The sequence below is a fragment of the Athene noctua genome, chromosome 10 (genome assembly GCF_965140245.1).
Source record: "Athene noctua chromosome 10, bAthNoc1.hap1.1, whole genome shotgun sequence".
NCBI lineage: Eukaryota > Metazoa > Chordata > Aves > Strigiformes > Strigidae > Athene > Athene noctua.
In genome coordinates this window covers 16596817-16614258 of record NC_134046.1, presented here as the reverse complement: position 1 = coordinate 16614258, position 17442 = coordinate 16596817, and the positions used below count along the sequence as shown (strand labels likewise).

The window sequence follows — 17442 nt, the reverse complement described above, 5'->3', positions numbered from 1 at the left end:
TTTGAATTACCGACTTTACCATTTAAATTTGGCTAAAGAATATATGTTAAAAAAACCACTATTTTTTAAAATTTGTCAAATTTAGAAGCTCAACAAAAAAATATTAAAGTTTGAATTACAGTATGACAGTTTAGTCACAGGCTCTCTAAAGGTCCCCTCTCTAAATTCTTTCCGCAGAGGAGTTACTGTACCAGAAGAAAGCAGTACCAAAGCTCCAATCATACTGTCACATTCATGGAGCAGCTTAAAACTAGATTCATATTGAACCTTACTTTTTGAAGGTATCAAGGACAAAGCAACGAGGGCAAAGTAAGACACTAAACCCCATTCTGGCTTTCAGAATAACTAAAATTCCCCTGAAAGTTGGTAGAGTTAGAGCCTGATCCCTGAGCTGAAAGGCACTCCAGAGGGAGAAACTTTGTCAGTAGTACCATGTACTATTTCTTCATCGGCAATCCTACTTCAAAGAGGCTGGTTTTTTACCCACACACATACTCATCTCCTCACTGTCCCCACAGTTGTGCCAACATAACAAATCTGCAAAACTCTTTGCAGAATTGTATCTAATCCAGCTCACAAAAACAGGTTATTTCAAATCTTGGTTCACGTTTGAAGTTTGTCAATGCACAGTGTGCAAGTACATCAAAGGCAACTGGATGCTTTACATGTTACCATTAAAATATTTTCATTTCTGAGAAGACACTTTTAGCCTTCTAAAACTCATCTCTATACTGCAGCTCATGCCATTGTTTTTATGAAGTTGAAATCACTGATTATAGAAGTATGACTTAAAGTGAAGGAATGTTTAAATAATAAAAAAAAAAATACACAACATTTTCCAGCCAGATGTAGATTTTTATTTCAAAGTGAAATCCTCCTCCCTGCCCCCGCTTTTTCCCCCACCTCAAAACACTCAAAAATCTCAACCAAAGACCATTCAAAATTATTTCAAGCCATGGCAAAGAGGGCAGTTATTTACCAAACTTTTTTTTCTATAACTTCCAGTTATCCTAGGCTTACTGTGTTGGACCAAATCCCTCAAAAAGCCACACCCACATCTTAATATCCCAACAAACTGAAGTTCTACTTTGCCTTTTTTTTTTTTTTTTTTTTTAAATTTTACTAAGCAACAACTATATTCATTTGAGTGTTTGTTTCTTTAGAAGTTACAGGTTAAGTAATAGACAACAAAGATTTTCAAGTAATAAACAAAGAAATCAATACAGCACAGTTTAAGGAACTTTGTTCTTACAAAAGACATAAACCAATAAAAAAAGCATTTCACACATGTAAACAATGCTTATATTTAGTTCAATACAACTGGATTGTCTACGGCATAGAAACCCGATAATGTTTCCAGTTTGAGATACTTCTTTAGTCATGTAGCATATTTTAACACTGAAGAAAAGCTCTTTCATTTCCCTGACTTCATTATCAGAAAAACTGCAAAGAGAAAAAAGCTTCTTCAAAAGCATACTTGCTGAAGAAATGAAGATAAGGAACCTATAATGATATCTTAATGGGACAAACGATAAAAGTCACACTCAATTCTGCCAGAAACAGGCTTACACAAGACCAGAAGTAGATACAAATCTCAGTTTGGCGTACAGAGTATCAGGGTTTTTTCCACTTAGTACTACTGGCAAGCAATCCTAAGGAGTCACTGCAAAACGTTTACAGTATTATGAAGACACAAAGCAGACCATGAACAAGTAAGCTTGAGCATTAACTTAGATATGGTCCAACAGGCTGGAATGTTTACCTTCCTCTTTTCAAAAGAGGACCCATTTGTACTATCAGTTCAGCTCCCTTGCCCTTGAAGTATGTATGTATGTCCCAACTGCATTACTGTATTTGATGTATTTCTTACACACATGCAAATTTAACTATAAACATCCTTTTTTTAAAACCAGAGTTGGTACTTACCAGTTCTTTTCAAACCTGTGATCTTTTTACTACATCCAGCATAAATATTAGCTGAATGTTCATATGTCTAATGGCATATCTTTCTACTGCAGTTTGTCCAACAGAAGCCAGTAAATTAAGTGATTCATTTTTCCATCTAGTTCAACACCTTCCATCCAGCTTTTCTACACTGAATGTTGGGCAGCATCTTTAGCAATCAAGTAGCAATTTGTAGTCATCAGCAGCAATATCCTTCAGTCAGATTCACACTACATTTTGACACACATGAAGTCATGAGTCACCCATATCACAGACAAACCAGATTTCATAAAATTAAAAGCTGTCAGTTATCTTAATCAACATTCTTGTCTGACATATGTAATTTTTATTAGAAACACTGACCCACAAATATTTATCAAAACACATAACACTCAACTTCTCTCCAAACTTGACTGGATCAATCATTAAAATTTGATTGAAATTGCTATGAGGAAAAAAAAAAGAGATTTTGAGAGAATGGAAGCATTATGGCAGACTTCCTCCTGAAGCTTAACAGCTGATGACACCAAAAGGAAGGTCTTCTTCTACATTGTGCTCCCAATACTTTAAGGGGCAGTCATCTTACTGTTTCAGTGCTACTCAGCAGATCTGAATTAAGAGTGGGCATTGCAAAGTGCCACAGTGAGACAGAGGCCTCTCTTTGGGATGCAACTACGTTTTATGTTGTCAAAGCTGTAGTTTCACTTCAGTTTTAATTTTAAGTAAGCAGAAAGAAGCAGCATAACCACCCATACATTGCCACAACTTTGCTGTGAACTCATTCTACCCCAACTCCCCCCTCTCCCCTATGTCAGCTGGGTACATTTTAGTCCAGACCAGTTCCTTGATGCTGTTTGTGCATCAGCTTCACAAACACGCCACCCAGCACAAGAGAGGACAGAAACAGGAAAGCTGGGAGCAGCACAGTAAGGCAAAGCTGTCAAAATGTTCATGAAACTGTAGCCTGAGAACGGTATGCCAGAAGACATGGACATGTACTCATCAGCACTGCCAGTTTCAGAGATTCCAGACACTGGCACTCTCTTGCCTTAGGCAGTTTAGCCATTTGTGCAGATACAGCTTAATTTCATTCACAAAGATGATCTGTTTAAAAGTTACCTTAACTAATGGGAAGAGCCAATAGAAGAGAAAGAAAAGTTTTCTTTTACAATTCCAATTTAGGCGTTGCTATACAATGAAGCAGCACAACTGTAAGTGGAGGACAATAACCTTTCAAACTCTCTAGAAAGAAAGGACTCCTATTTTGAAACCCATCCTATAAGGTAATAATGGAAATCAACTTAACCTGATCTCACTCCCATAAAGAAAAGCACATATATGCATCATTTGCATATGGTATATGCATAATTTTACACTTCAAACAGAGTTTAAGGCAAAAACACATAAAGCCGTCCGTCCCTCTCAAAGCTTGTATTTCTTCCAGTAGCAAGGTTAGCTGAAATGCCACCTCTCCACAGTCAATCTGCTCTATTTTCTTCACTGAAATTCGTCATTCACTATTCATATTTTCCTCAATTTAAATATCAGGCTGCCATGTAGATTTATAAATCAGTAGAATTAAAAAAATATTCCCTCCTTCTCAATGTTTTGAATATCTAAGGCCATTTCACAAATCCAGTTCACAGCACAATCCCACAAGAGGTTGCACTGGAGTAATTCAGCAGGTGGCAAACACCACCCAAGATCAGGAACACTTTATCGACCTGCCATCTGACAAAGTATAGTGTGGAATGAGAGGGATTACTACGCTGCAACACTGAACCGGAGTGGAAAACCCCTTGCAGTTAGAGTGCCATCTTTCAAGTCAAACAAAGTATTTTTAGAACTTCTTAACAGCTTTCAGTGGTTCCTCCCCTCCCCCTAGCTTGCATTGTGTCTTCTGCTATAAAGGTATTGGGAACAGGCTCCTTTCTTATCTCAGACTAAACCACTGGGTTAATGCGCTTGCTGGAGAGCCATTCAGCTCCGGCAGTCACAGAGATACGTTACACTTAATGCACTGCCAGCTGGGAACAAAGGTGATAATGACAGACTTTCCTTACCAGTAAATATGACCCGTTTGAAACCAGTCAGGAGCTCTTTCAAACAATTTTAAAAGCCATTTGAAATAATGCAGGTCATTTTGCTTTTGCTGTTCTGAATACAAGTTTGTTTAATTAATGATAATACAACAATCCCAGAAGACAGCACTTTGTAACTGAGTTTTCCTCTTAAACATATAAGCCTCTCCAAAATCCATTATTTTTGCTTTTCTAACTCTTACCCTTGGACAGGAATAAGAAGCAAGCATAAAAACCACCACACCAAAAACCCGCACCAAATAAGGACTATTTCTTTGAATACCCAAGTTTTATGCTTAGCATCTCTCTTTTCAGCACCATGGAAATCAATCTGCCTGACCTCTCAAGTGAAATGGCTTGGATTAAAAAGCCTTTTAATCAAGACCAACACCACCGATACAAAGGGAAAGTTATAAATGAGAAAGACTTAGAAGAATTCTTCTTGCAGACTTCAAGAGGTAAGTTTGTCATTGTTTTATATTTTGCTTTAAAGAAAAATTAGTCCAACTATCATCTCCAAATTTTCACATTACAGACTGAAAGAAAGTACTGAACTTTCAGATTGGACTATCACTGCTGTTACTGGGAGAACTGTATGCATTTTTTAAAATGGAGCTTAACATACTTCTCACAAAATACAGACAAGAGGCAACCAGTTCACTTAAAAATATGGTCAACTGGATTCAGTGCTTCATGAACAATATTCTGAATACTCCAAAGAATGTGCATGCATCCAGAGGGAAAGTGAGACAAGGATCAAATGTACCTGGCAACACATATTCTAGATTAAACAATAATAAAGGGTACATTAAGTATGAAGTATAATCTAAAAAATTCTTCTTTAAAAAAGAACTCTAAATTAAAAATACGTTACATTACCAAAATGAAAACAAATTGTGATTTAATTTCTTGATTTGTTCACATTTGAAGACACTTGCTTTCTTTAACTCTAAATGAAAAGTAGGATATCTTTTTTTTTTTTTTCTATTTACCACTGTAATTGGTGTATAGTCTCACAGCTTCTTAACCACACCTCCTGTCATTTTTGCTTTAGGGTCTGATGCCTCATGAATAAATGGTCTAAGTTTTCAGGCAACATTATACACAACTTTTAAAGTAGACATAGAACTTTATCAAACTGTTCGGCTTAAGTATTCTTTTGCTGCTTGGACCATGTTATATAGTCACAATGTTTCTCAGAAAAAAAAATAAATCTGGAGCTGGGAAAGATTTTCCTATTAATGGCTACAATAGTGAAAAGGTATTAATTCTGGGGACTGGGGGAAGCCTCTACATGTCTTGAATCTAACCAGATTAATGAATAACAAATTGACCCAAACGTCAATTTTTTCACTCAGTGAACAGAACAAAAGGTAGCTATCTAAGAATGATATCGTATCACTTGTCTATTCTTACAGAATACCCATAGCCCTGCAAAATGGTGGAAAACCTCCCCAACAAATATGAAAGATAAGTCAGGCCTTCTTTGACATACGAGTAAAATGGCAATTACCTAATCTTGTTTTAAGAGTATGAAAAAGCCTTTGTGCAGTTGGATAAAGCATTTCAGGTCTACATCTTAACAAAAATAAGTTCTGATACACAGCAAACTAAAAATTCCATTAGATATTAAAAATAAGTATTTGAACAAATCAAACTGTAAACTCACCAAAAATAGTATGATCTAGGATGACAGGAAAGTAATTCTTATAGCCTCCAGCCAAACAAAAATGTTCATATACTGCTTGCAAAGTTTCTCATATAACTTGTTAGCAGCTCTGCATAGACAGGTGTATGTCACTTGACATACTCAGAACAGCTCTCATGCCATTCAAGACAGAAATGCCAGAGCTCTGATCTGGTATACATAACAGACTTTGCCCTTACTATCTTCTTAAGTAAAGACAGAATCCCATAACAAAGTGAATACATGTAGCTTGTAAGACAGTAGTATCATATTCAGTTATAAAGATTGCTGACATGGAACATTCTGCAAAAATATGGTGGCATAGTTTTGCTTTGATCCTCTTCTATTTCTACCATGGCCTGGGGAAGTGTAAACCACAATTTGTCACTGATCCTGTTACAACCTAAATACACAGGCACAAAATACGTTTGTCTCTGACAAAGAGATATATTAATAAGCATGATTTTAGGCTTTTATCAGGTAGTCTGAACCGTTCCCCATCTGTAAGCTAAGGCAATAGAATCATCAGTTCAATAATTCAGCAATCTTAGCAGAACAACTTACTCTTAAGTTTCTAATGATCACAGTAGATTTTCTCAAGCAGGATACAAAAAAAAACCCCAACAACCAGCATTCTACAAGAAACAGGAGTGTTGCCAGCACTCTGTGTAAGAGGTAGTTTTTCCTTGCACAACCTAGCAGTCCACCCCCTTTCAGTCATTAAAGGATCTCGGAAGAACTTCACATTAAGCCATTAGAGATATACCACATTAAGCCCTTACAGATACACATTAGGTTAACCATTGGCTTAAAATTTGAATTAGTCCCAAAACTGCAAGTTTTTTATGCTTCCGCATGAAAAGAAATTGGACAAGAATCCCCTAATCTATCCATACAAACAAAATACATACATGTTGAAATTTGTCTGCAAATCCCCATCAATCCTGAAGGTTTTTGGTTTGGGTTTTTTTAGTTTCATAAATACTATGTAGACAGAGGCAAACAGATTTAACACTGAACATTTCAATCATATAACTTGGGGGTTTTTTCTAACTAATTCAGGGGAGATCAGAAAACTTGGGAAACTGCATGTAATGAAGAAAACCCAAGACAGAGCAACTAAATGCAAAATCTAAGAGTTCGCAGTGCTGAAGTCATAAGGAACAAAAAGCTTAGATGCTGTTTTCTATGCTTTTAAGCTTGTATTTGAATAAAGTGAACACTAGCAGAACACAAAAAAACCTGATCTGCTGCTTATTTGTGGCATTCAGGGAAGTAACTAATGACACACTACACTGAACATTTTCAATTTGCAGTCAGGGTAAACTGTTTCTGGACATGCTACCCCCCTCTTCTAGGAGAGAGGGCAGAGTGATGAAATAAAGGATAGTTTCTAACCAAAGTTTTTAAAAATTACAGTGGGAAAGATATAAAGGGGAAAAAAAAAGGAGAAGATACTCTTGATTACTTCTAAATGCAATTATTCCCCATATCCAGTCTACAATATTTCCCTTGCTCACCTCTGTATGAATTTCTTCCTTCCTCACACTTTTCTGTGTCATCCCTATCCTGACTCCCACAAGCCTCCCACAGATCTTACACAATAGTGTCCCATAGGAAAAGGAGAGCTTTTATCAATGAGAAAGGCATATAATTAACTTTAGGGGTTTCTAAAACTCACACACAGTTTACCTTCTCTGATTGCTTCCTTTAAGTGATCTCTTAGTCACTCCCACTAGAACACACCATGGTAATTCCACAACAGGTCCTGCTTTCTGATACCATCAGCAGTTCCAAAAAACCAAATGAATCAACTTCCTGCTTCCCTTATGTCAGCAATCCCACAACTGAAATTCTTTCTTCTACTGGCACCTCATCAGCCATCTTACCCCTACCACCGTCACCTACAGCTCCTCTTCCTTTCAAACCAAGCAACCTGCTTAAACATCCAACTCAATGCAGTACTCTTTCCCCTTCCCAGTTTCTTGCCAGTCATTTACATCCCTCATCTCCTAGACTTCTCATCCCAGTGACACTTATAGAAGTATTTGCTAAGACTATTGAACAGAGGAGACAACCTATCTTAAACTGTTCTTTGTTACCATAATAGAATCTATCCTACTCTCCACAGATCCTAGAGCCTTTCCAAGGGGAAAACAGAAAGGGACTAACATTTGACTTCTCTTTTAGGTATACTGAAGCATAGCCAAAGTAGTGTTCCTATCTGTAATTCAAGGGCACACTCTGATAGGAAGAAACACGGTGTTGAGGAAGTTCTATATCCAGACAGCACACAGGTTCTTTGTGTAATTCATGCAAGGAGAACCTGTCACTACACAGCAGCAAAGTAGCTTCGAGAATTTCACCTAGAAAAGAGGACATGAAAGGATACCTTTGTACCAGGAGGACCCTCTGCTCTGTGGGGTGCCTTTTATTTATTTACTCAACCTAATGTGGATTTCATATACAGATATATTCCCTCCTCTACTCTTTAAGGTCTACATAATTTACACATTGAGCTCTTTGGAGTAACAGGATATTAGCATGTACCTAACTGGAACACAGTACACTGGGACTCTGAAGCTTAACCCAAAACACTACCAGAATTCAAAAAGCAGCAAGAAGACACTGACTGCTATTTTACCACTTATCTGTACAACGACTATCCCAACATGCAGACTTGCTAGAGTCTAGATACTAGGAAATTTAATATCGACATCTACCTCCCCAGTCCAAAACCTGCTGTGGAGAAAGAAACCTTCAACCTAGAGCTGAGCAATTTTCTAAACTTCTTCATGAAGCTACTGATAAACATCTAATTTTTTGCTTACAAAAGACGAAGCCCTTAGAACTGTTCTTGGTGTTAAACAGTTCCAAAATGTATCAATCTTCACTATTCTTTCATAATTTTTTATTCATGCTATAGCACTGCATTTACATTTAGATTAAACCTATCATTAATGAAAAAGAATATAGCAATACTGAACTTTGTTAGTATATCCTCTTTCTGTTGAAAGCAGGTGGTCATCATTAATACAATAGCATATCTAGTTAAGTAAATCTAGCACCGTAGACAGAAAACACCACCAGACATTTCATTAGAACCTGCCCCATTACATTATGCTTGAAACAGAAATTGCAGTAATTAGAAGTGGACTAGGTTATAAAAAGAACATGAAGTTTACACAGATTAAAGAAAGTTATACTCACAGCTAGCATTTCTGTAAAGAAGAAAATGTTCATGGAGCTGAAACTCCAAATCTTTATTTACTGGTTCAACCAGATTGTGCATGTTCAGTCGATTCACTATCGTAAAACCATGATAAGGAGAAGCTGACCTATTGTTTCAATTAAAACAAAAGACAAGGATTAACACCTTCATCAACATATACAGTTTTCTAAAACAGAGTTATGAATTAATATTCAAATCTCCATTGCTTTATTAGCTAAAGCTTTAGCAGTCCTGAAGCTCTAATAGTTGTTCTTCTATGACATTTATTGGCATGCCAACTAATTTCCATTTCAAACTACACTTACCACAAAGTAGGATTAGGAGTAACATTACAGTTCTATACTGCTAAACTGGTGAACCAAAGAAATGCCTCAAAAAAGTCTATCAAAAAACTAGTGCAGCTCCAGGATTAAAATGCAAGTGTATTCAGTACTTCACACAAGATAGTTTTGAGGCATTTTAGAATCTTTTATTAAAGGAGAAAAAACCCAACCACTTACAGAGCAACATTTACTTTACTGTAAATAGGTACAACAATAAAAAAAGGCTGTTAGCTTAAATAACATGAAATGCACTTAGAGGGGAAGCAGACACAGTAACTTCTTCCTAAAGGGAGACTCTTAAAATAAAAACTTAAGCCAGTATCCTCAAAGTAGGTATTAGATTATTCAGAATTGTATTGCTCAGTAAACCAATTTTTATTATCTAGATTTTTACTAGATAATAGGTGGAAAAAGAAAACATCAAGCAAGCAAACACTGGAAGTTCAAGAAAGTTTTAGATCTGTTTTCTCTTGCTTCATGAATGTCATGTCAACACATTCAAATGTGCTTGTAAGTAGTCATATAATCAACAGAGCAGCACGATGAAGGCAGGGTAAAAGTCAGATACAATTAGCTAGTAAGTGTTAAGATGTCTGTAACAATGTGGCCACCTTTACCTAATGCTCAACAACAAAATCTGTGAAGAGCTTCTAAGGAGGAAGCCAGCAATCCTTACCATCCCAAGTTAGTCTTTTAATGAACCTAACAGAACTTGTTTGAAATTATCATCTAGTCACAAGGAAGCTTTTTGCTTAGTCTTTTGGTTTTTTTAGTTTGGTTTGCTTTCTTACAGGAAGCATCTCCAAAGTTGGAGCTGAAGTAAAGTAGGCAGGAACTGGTTGCTAGTAGCACTTCACAGAGTCAGGATAAAACTCTGTAATCACAGTCTGATTCAGGATGGGTTAAACCTGCATTATTTATATTTCTTACATTAAACAGTGTGTTATTTGTTAGATTTCTGTTTTACCTGTATTTTAAAACTTAAATCCATGATTGGTTTCATGTGCTGGTTCTCCCTCCCACCCCCTTCCCCCATTCCATATAAACAGAAATTTCTTTCATGATTTTGATGAGGAAATCGAGTAGCCCCCAAAACTATACACCAGCAGATCTCCAACTTTTAGGCAACTTTGTCCATTTACAAAACTGTTGGGAAATAGCAGAAATTAAATTAGAACAGATAATTTATCTTGTCATCTGTATTGTGTTCAAAATTAACTTTATGGATTTTAGGAAGCAAAGGAAGACTTGGCATTTAACAAACTCAATACCTTAACAAATGCTATCAGATTAACCAAATAAACTAGTTTTTTGTGTGGATACATATTCATCAAGTTTTATGATTTTTCAGCAGTACTTTCAGGTGCTTTTGACAGAGCGCATGTTATTTTTTTCAAATGATTATACAGACATTAACAGTTGGACAAGTAAGTAATTATGAATTTACTGGATGCAGTAAATCCAGTTTGAAAGCTACACATGAAGCCACCTGAGGTTTGTTTTCTTAAGAAAGAAAAAGGAAAAAAACCCTTACCTTTTATACACAAATAAGGTCCCTTCTATATCAGTTTTCTCCTACAAAAGACAGTAATGGCATTTAGGGATATGCTTGTTCACACAGTTATATAGCTTTTGTGTAGCATTTTAATTACAGAGATTTACACTATCCTTATCTTTCCATGAGGTTTGACTTTATAGGGCTAAAAATATGATCCCTTGCTTTCAGAGACCATCTTATTTTCTTAGTAAGATTAGGAAATTAAACTCATTTACTGAAGATTTTGTTCATGCTATCAATCTAATGATGCGATGTACAGCATCCTACAACTTTCCTATGCTGAGCCAGACTGGTCCGAGATGAACACCTTTCTCAAAACTCCTTATTTTGAATAGAGTACAGTTCAGTAGTCCGCAAATACATTGGATCAGTTGCCCTCCACATCTGTTATTTAAAAGATGGCAACGACAGCACAGCCAACAACAAAACCGGTTGTTTCAGACTTCAATTTTTAAAGCAGCCTCTACCATATGCTTGTGACCCGCAAGCACATAAAGTTGCACGCAGCTTCAGTTCCTGAATAAGACAACGTGAAGCTCCACATACTTCCATTTTTATAGTTTTGTGATAAAGCTAGTGGTCAAACAAAAACTATGTTTTCACGCAATGACGAATACGAACATTTCTCAAATCCCGGTCTTCCCGAGTTCGGGCTCAGTTCAACATGCATAAGCAACAACAAATTACAATTAAAAGAAAAAAGTCAACGCCGCAACGGCCACCAAGAGCCAACGAAACCCCCAGCGCCGCCGCTGCTTCGGGCAGTCACCCCGGGTAGGTGTCCGACGCTGCCCCGCCGGGGCGCAAGCACAGACTCCCCTTTCCTCTCCCCCTTTTCGGCACAAGCGCCTTCAGGGCCGATACCTCCGGAGGGGGAAGGCGCCCGAACCCCGAACTGTCCCTCGGGCGAGAGCAGCCCCCCAGGCGGCAGCTGGGGCGAGGGCACGGGCGACCGCCTCGCCTGGGGCCGCGCCGCCGCCTCCCGGCCCGGCCCACCCCGGCGCGGCCGTGGGGAGAGCCCGGGCCGCTCCTCCGGACTTACCCACTCGTTGGCCTTCGGGCTGAAGCTGTAGAGCGCTACCTGGCCGGTCACGTCGGCGATGCTGGTGATGTACGGGTCGTGCCGCTTCAGGGCTGCCAGGCTGATCTCCTGCTCGGCTCTGCTCGCCGCCTCCATCTTGGATCCCGGCAGCCACTCGCGGGGGAGGACAAGAAGCAGCCGCGCGGTGTCACCGGCGCGCCCGTCCCCGCCGCCGGCCGGAACGCCAAGGCCCGCGCCTGCCGTTCCGCCCGGCGGTTAGGGCACCCTCCCTACCCCTGCCGCCCCGCCCCGGGCTGCGCCGCGGCAGCCGCCGGCCCCGGCAGCCCGCAGCACCGAGGCTCTTCCCGTCCCTGCGCCCGCGGGCTCCCCTGACCGTCCCCCTTCCCCCTCGCAGCTCCCGTGCCCGAGGCCTTGCGGGGCCGCGGGGTTTGGGCGCGGCTGTGCCCGAGGCAGCCCCCGGCCCCGCCGGCACGCGTGGCCCCGGCCTGAGGGCGGGCGTTAGCGGCCTCGAGAGCAGGCGCTCGGCGGCGGGCGGGATCCGGCCTGGGGGGTCAACCTGCCGGTCCGCGGCGTGTCCCCGCTGAGCTGCGGCGGCGGCCGTGCCTCCACCAGCGGCAGGGTTTGCCCAGGCTCCGCGGTGGGCGCTGGCACAGCTGGGCGCTGGCCTCCACGCTCCCGTGCTGCCAAGTGTCCAAAGCCACTGGCCACTGCCATGCCGCGCTGTGCTCCCGCCCGGCCGCCTCCCGCCGGGCCAGCCGGCTGGAGCTCCATCCAGGAGGTTTCTGTCGCACATGTCGCTCAGGTTCAGCTCAGTGCTGTGAGGAAAGGACTGACAGTCCGTTGCTGAAGGAGGGATCCCATCAGCCGCCCTACGCGGCTCCACTCCCTGTACTGAGTCCCCCTGAGCATGTACAAGACCTTCAGCAGACTTCTGAGTTGTCTCTCCACATCTGGGCATGTCAGGAAGAGAAATAGCTTCTTTGTTTCAATGGAATGGATTAAGCTAAAGATCTGTGTATTGTTTATGCTGTAAGAGGTCATTATTTTTACTGTTATTATTTATTTACTGACATTAGTAATAAAAGGCTTCTGAGTTTACTGCCGGCTGGCCTATGAAGTGCGATGAGCTGGGTCATGGGCTCGAGGAATTATCTTCCAGTACTTTGGGGGTGATGGCGCTTGTTCACGTGTTTGTCATTATCTGGTATCTGAATATTTCAGTCTGCAGTGGGACATGCAATTTTAAATATTTTTAAAGAATTTTAGAATGGAATACTTTCTTAGGTATAGTAAACATATCAACTGTCCTACGTACTACATGTTTAACTTTGCTGGAACAAGAACAAGGTAACATGCAGTGCACCGAGCTTTGTTCCTGCAATTTTTTTAATCATCAGTGGATAGTAGGAATGGGAATTTATTAGGACCAAGGCATGAATGATGTCCAAGGTAAGACTACTGAGATACAAATATCTTTGTAGCATTTTGTGCAATCTGAAGAAGGAAGAAGGAAGAAAAAGGATTGTAAATTCCTAAGCAAAACCGTGTTTGTGTCAAACCTCTGACCCTTCTGAGAATGTAAAGAATTTCCACTAAGCTCTGTGTTACCACAGGTCATGTTCTTCTCCATTACAGGTGGACATACTTCTGATTTTAATACAGCTTTACAGTACAATCCTCTCCCACAATGGCAGACATTTAATGCACAAGCTATAAGCAAGGATCCAGCAGTTGTGTGGTTCCATAAAAAGTCTTTTTGACAAGCAGTGGAAGTATCCAGTTCCAGTACAATGCATTTTTTTAAAAATTATAAAAGTAAACCTTTTTGGAGGGAACATTAATTTACCTAGTTTGATGTCAAACAGTTCTAGTATAAAGTAAAAAGATATTTCTTAGAAAAAAATGTAATCCGGACACAAAACTCATGTGTACTTCATCCCAGTAACTCACCCCTGAATCCCAAGACCTAAGCATCATTTAAAAAAGTAATATGTCATACAGAATGTCTTAGAACTCCATAAATAGCCCATCCCCTTCTAATGGTTTTACCACAGGAGGGCCCAATCTAATCTATAAAATTTGGGTTTTCACTTGTTCTGTTAGTAAAGTACACAGAACTTTCCATCAAAGGCGAACAATGACACTTACTGTGATATCAGAAATTCTCTGATGTAAAATGTTTAGTTGTTATTCAGTAACTATATTAGGAAAATACATTATGAGGAGGTTAAAGCTTGAAAACAATCTTTTATAAAGAGACAATATTCTAAGGGTGCAAATGAAACAGAAATGAAAAAAACTTTTTAAAGAGCTGGTTTTAAATGGCATCTGAAACATCTGCACCAAACTGCTCCTTTCTGCAAGAGTAATGTAAAGTAAAGGTATCTTTCAAAATAAAAACTTATTTGCAAAAGACAGCCTTCTGCTGTTTGAGATCTTCTCAAGTGTGAAAACTCCTTGGCTTCATCTTGAATTAAAAGTGAAACATGAGGAGCATCGATAAAGAGAAGTGGTGGTTTCTGGTTATGGATTGTTTTCCTCCTTCATCTGCTACTTCCAATTCTGCATTTTAGTGAATTTATTCTCTCTGCCCTTCTTCACTGCTGTTGCCTTGGAATAAAATATTTTACATCAGAAATGAGTCATATGGCCTGCCATCTGCTTCCTCAACCTTGAAGTACACCAAAGTATATAGTATACTTAGACTCAAGCTGTGACCTCAGTGTAAACTGAAATGTTAGTTGTATCCATTCAGGCTTGTTCTCTTTGTCCTCCCTTGAAGCTATGCAGCAGTTACTGCTGGGAAAACGTTCATCTATCACTCTCTGTTCCGGATTCCTGCACTGAAGCAGGCAGAAGTGGGATGATCTACATAATGCCCTTTTGATGTTTTCTCTGGGAGTGGGACAGATTCCATTTGTGTTTCAATAAGTGAAGAGAACATTAGGTTCTATATTTCAGTTATTCAGCTGAGGTTTTATAGGACAGGATATGATGATTTATTACCCTAAATTCTACTATCTACTTGATATACGTTAATGTTAAAGTAGGTGAAATAATAAAGACCCTCTTTTACGCCTTTAGTTGCTTGTGACAGCGTGGCTGGGTCTCTCCATTGATGTCTGCTCTGCTGTTCGCACTTGTGTTATACAAACTCTTTTTTCTGGCCCCTGTTTTTCACACAGCAGATTACTTATGTATTCCCAAAGCTTGTTTGGGCTGCAGTCACTCAGACTTCATACAGAAAAAGCCATATTCAGTCTGCAGTCCCTTTGTATTTTCCTTGTTAGCTGAATATCTTCAGGAGATAATATATTGCTGCTGTTAAGATGATGGAGAGGTGCAGTAAGCATTCCCAGTCAGTGCATTTTCTGTTATTACTAGAAATTGAATTAGGGTCCAGTGGAGTCCAGCACATCTGAGTGACTCATAGAGCTCATACTCTATCTTTGCTGTTTTCCACTTGAAACAGTTGTCAGAAGTTTCCGGTTTGATGAGATACTTTGCAAATGACACCCTTTTTATTGGTTTGCTTACAGATGTTTTAACTTTAATTGTAATAGCAGGCAATTCTTGGGATAGTAATCAATAACTTAATGAGCTTTTATTCTGCATTTTAATTCTCTGAGCAAGCCTGCAATTCTTTAGCCTGTCTTTTTTATAAGAGACACAATTTTCTCTGTTATTTTACAGGGTTTAAAACAGCAAGGCGGGGGGGAGTATGCTAGAATTTTACAAGTGTTGACATTTTGTTTGAAAAATAATTTTATTTCACAGGAAGCATTATTTGAGCATTTTTATTAGCTTATTCTTTATTACAGTGTTTACTTCAGTTGTATTCTTTGCTCTACTGTGAATGCACGTTTGCTCTGTGCTCTTGGTGAGGCTCACAGTTCCTGATATTCATTCTCCTTACTATACCTCACTGTACAAATAGTTCTTGCTGTAGTGATTCTCCAAGCTGATAAAGGATAACTGAAAACTGCTACACTTAGAGATTATGACCCATCTATTTGTAAAAATCTCACCTTTTGAAGGTTAGCACAGCAATGGCCTTGCATGCTACTCAACAGCCGTTTATACTGTATTCATGTACATAAAGTTACCTTTCCTGGCAATTATTCTGCTCTTTAGAAGTGCCAAGCGAATAATAAACCTTTCATTGGTCTTCCAGCTTGCAGTATGCTCTTTTGGCATTAATGCTACATCCACAGGTACCTTATTACATATTCATCTTAATAGATACTTCTTTTTAGGTGTGAAAAATCTTTTTCCACCTGTAAAGGAAAGTTTTCTAAATTGTTACACATTACAGTGCTGTAGGCCGGCAAAATTTTTCCCTTGAGGGTTTTTAAAATTTGGATACTCTGTGATATCTGTTGGTCACGAAATCAGTTTACTTTTATCCTTCTTCCTCTGGCTACAAAACTAAACCTGTTAAAACACTTGCTGATTGTCATCAGGATAAAGTACCACCAGGTGTACAACTAATATCCTTTCCTTGGATTTTTAGTAATTAATTCCATGATAAATTTGTCAATTCATAATGTCCTACCTGAGTGATGCACTAAATATAAATTGTAGACAAACTGAGGACACTCTGTGGAAAAAAGTAGAGGGATGGCAAAAGACTTAAGAGTGCATGCATAGTTATGTTGCTGGGAAAGAAAGAAGGAAGAAGGAAAATTTTAAAGAATAACATTGCAGTTTTCATATTTGGTGTGTAAAAGCTTGTTACAGAAATGCATTCTCCACACTTACTGGCAAAAAGGACAAAATGAAATCAGGTTAATGGGCAGAACAGAATAATTAGGCCGGATCCTAACAATCCTAATCAGTAGAAATTTTTAAGCAATATAACAAAGTTACTGAAGGATGTTATGGGGTCTCCTTTTCTTTTTTTAGAAAAAGATGACACAATATCTGCCAGGGGTGATCTTTACATACTTCTTACCTCTCTGCAGAGCCTTTTAGTTAAGCTAATTATTCCATTTTGCTATTGTATCATTTCTCTCCCACCTTTCTCAGGAAAGCAGTACCCCTTCACTTCTGCCAAGTCAATTGTTTAAGTCAGAATTATGAAATAAGCGAACCATGTGTTTCTACAGTTCTTCATGCCAAAGGTGACAGTTTCTGGCCTGGGTTTTGTCAACAGGTTTTTTGATTGTGTGACTACATCTGCAAATACAGTCTGGAGGGATAGAGCTCAGAGGTAATCTAAACAATTAAAATCCATGGGATGGATGTTGTGTAGAGTGACTCCTGGGTCACCCTCTTTGGAGGGTCATCACGTTGAAGTCACAAGGTATAGGAAAATAGTTCTGGGACTGCTGACTTATCTGGCTGTAGGTGTGGGATATTTTCCTATTTCTGTACTGTACATAAAATAGAAATAAAACATGATGACTTTGTAGAATATCTGAATTTCTCAGATGTTGCAATACTGAAATGTGAATTTAACTAAATACTACTTTGGTCTCATTTTGTCATGCAATAGTTGCAGTCATGATTCTGTTACGGGAATGGATGAATTTTTTCTTTCTGTTTTTTTTTTTCCTCCTTGTACAACTGGCAA

The 17442-nt window shown here is 39.2% G+C and overlaps 1 protein-coding gene across 3 annotated transcripts in view; it reads right to left on the bottom strand.

Annotated features, from left to right (window-relative positions):
• DCP1A (decapping mRNA 1A) overlaps positions 1-12285 on the bottom strand; it is a 38556-nt gene extending 26271 nt beyond the window's left edge. For 2 of the 3 annotated variants that reach the window (XM_074914222.1, XM_074914223.1), the window contains exons 1-3: positions 11868-12285; positions 10802-10842; positions 8923-9050 (exon numbers count right to left, since the gene is read on the bottom strand). In XM_074914222.1, coding sequence (XP_074770323.1) covers positions 8923-9050; positions 10802-10842; positions 11868-12002 — 304 coding nt within the window. In that variant the 5' untranslated portion in view covers positions 12003-12285. Of the gene's footprint in view, positions 1-5694; positions 5844-8922; positions 9051-10801; positions 10843-11867 lie in introns of those variants that run through there. The other variant, XM_074914224.1, reaches the window with a different exon arrangement.
• Positions 12286-17442: the final 5157 nt, after the last annotated feature.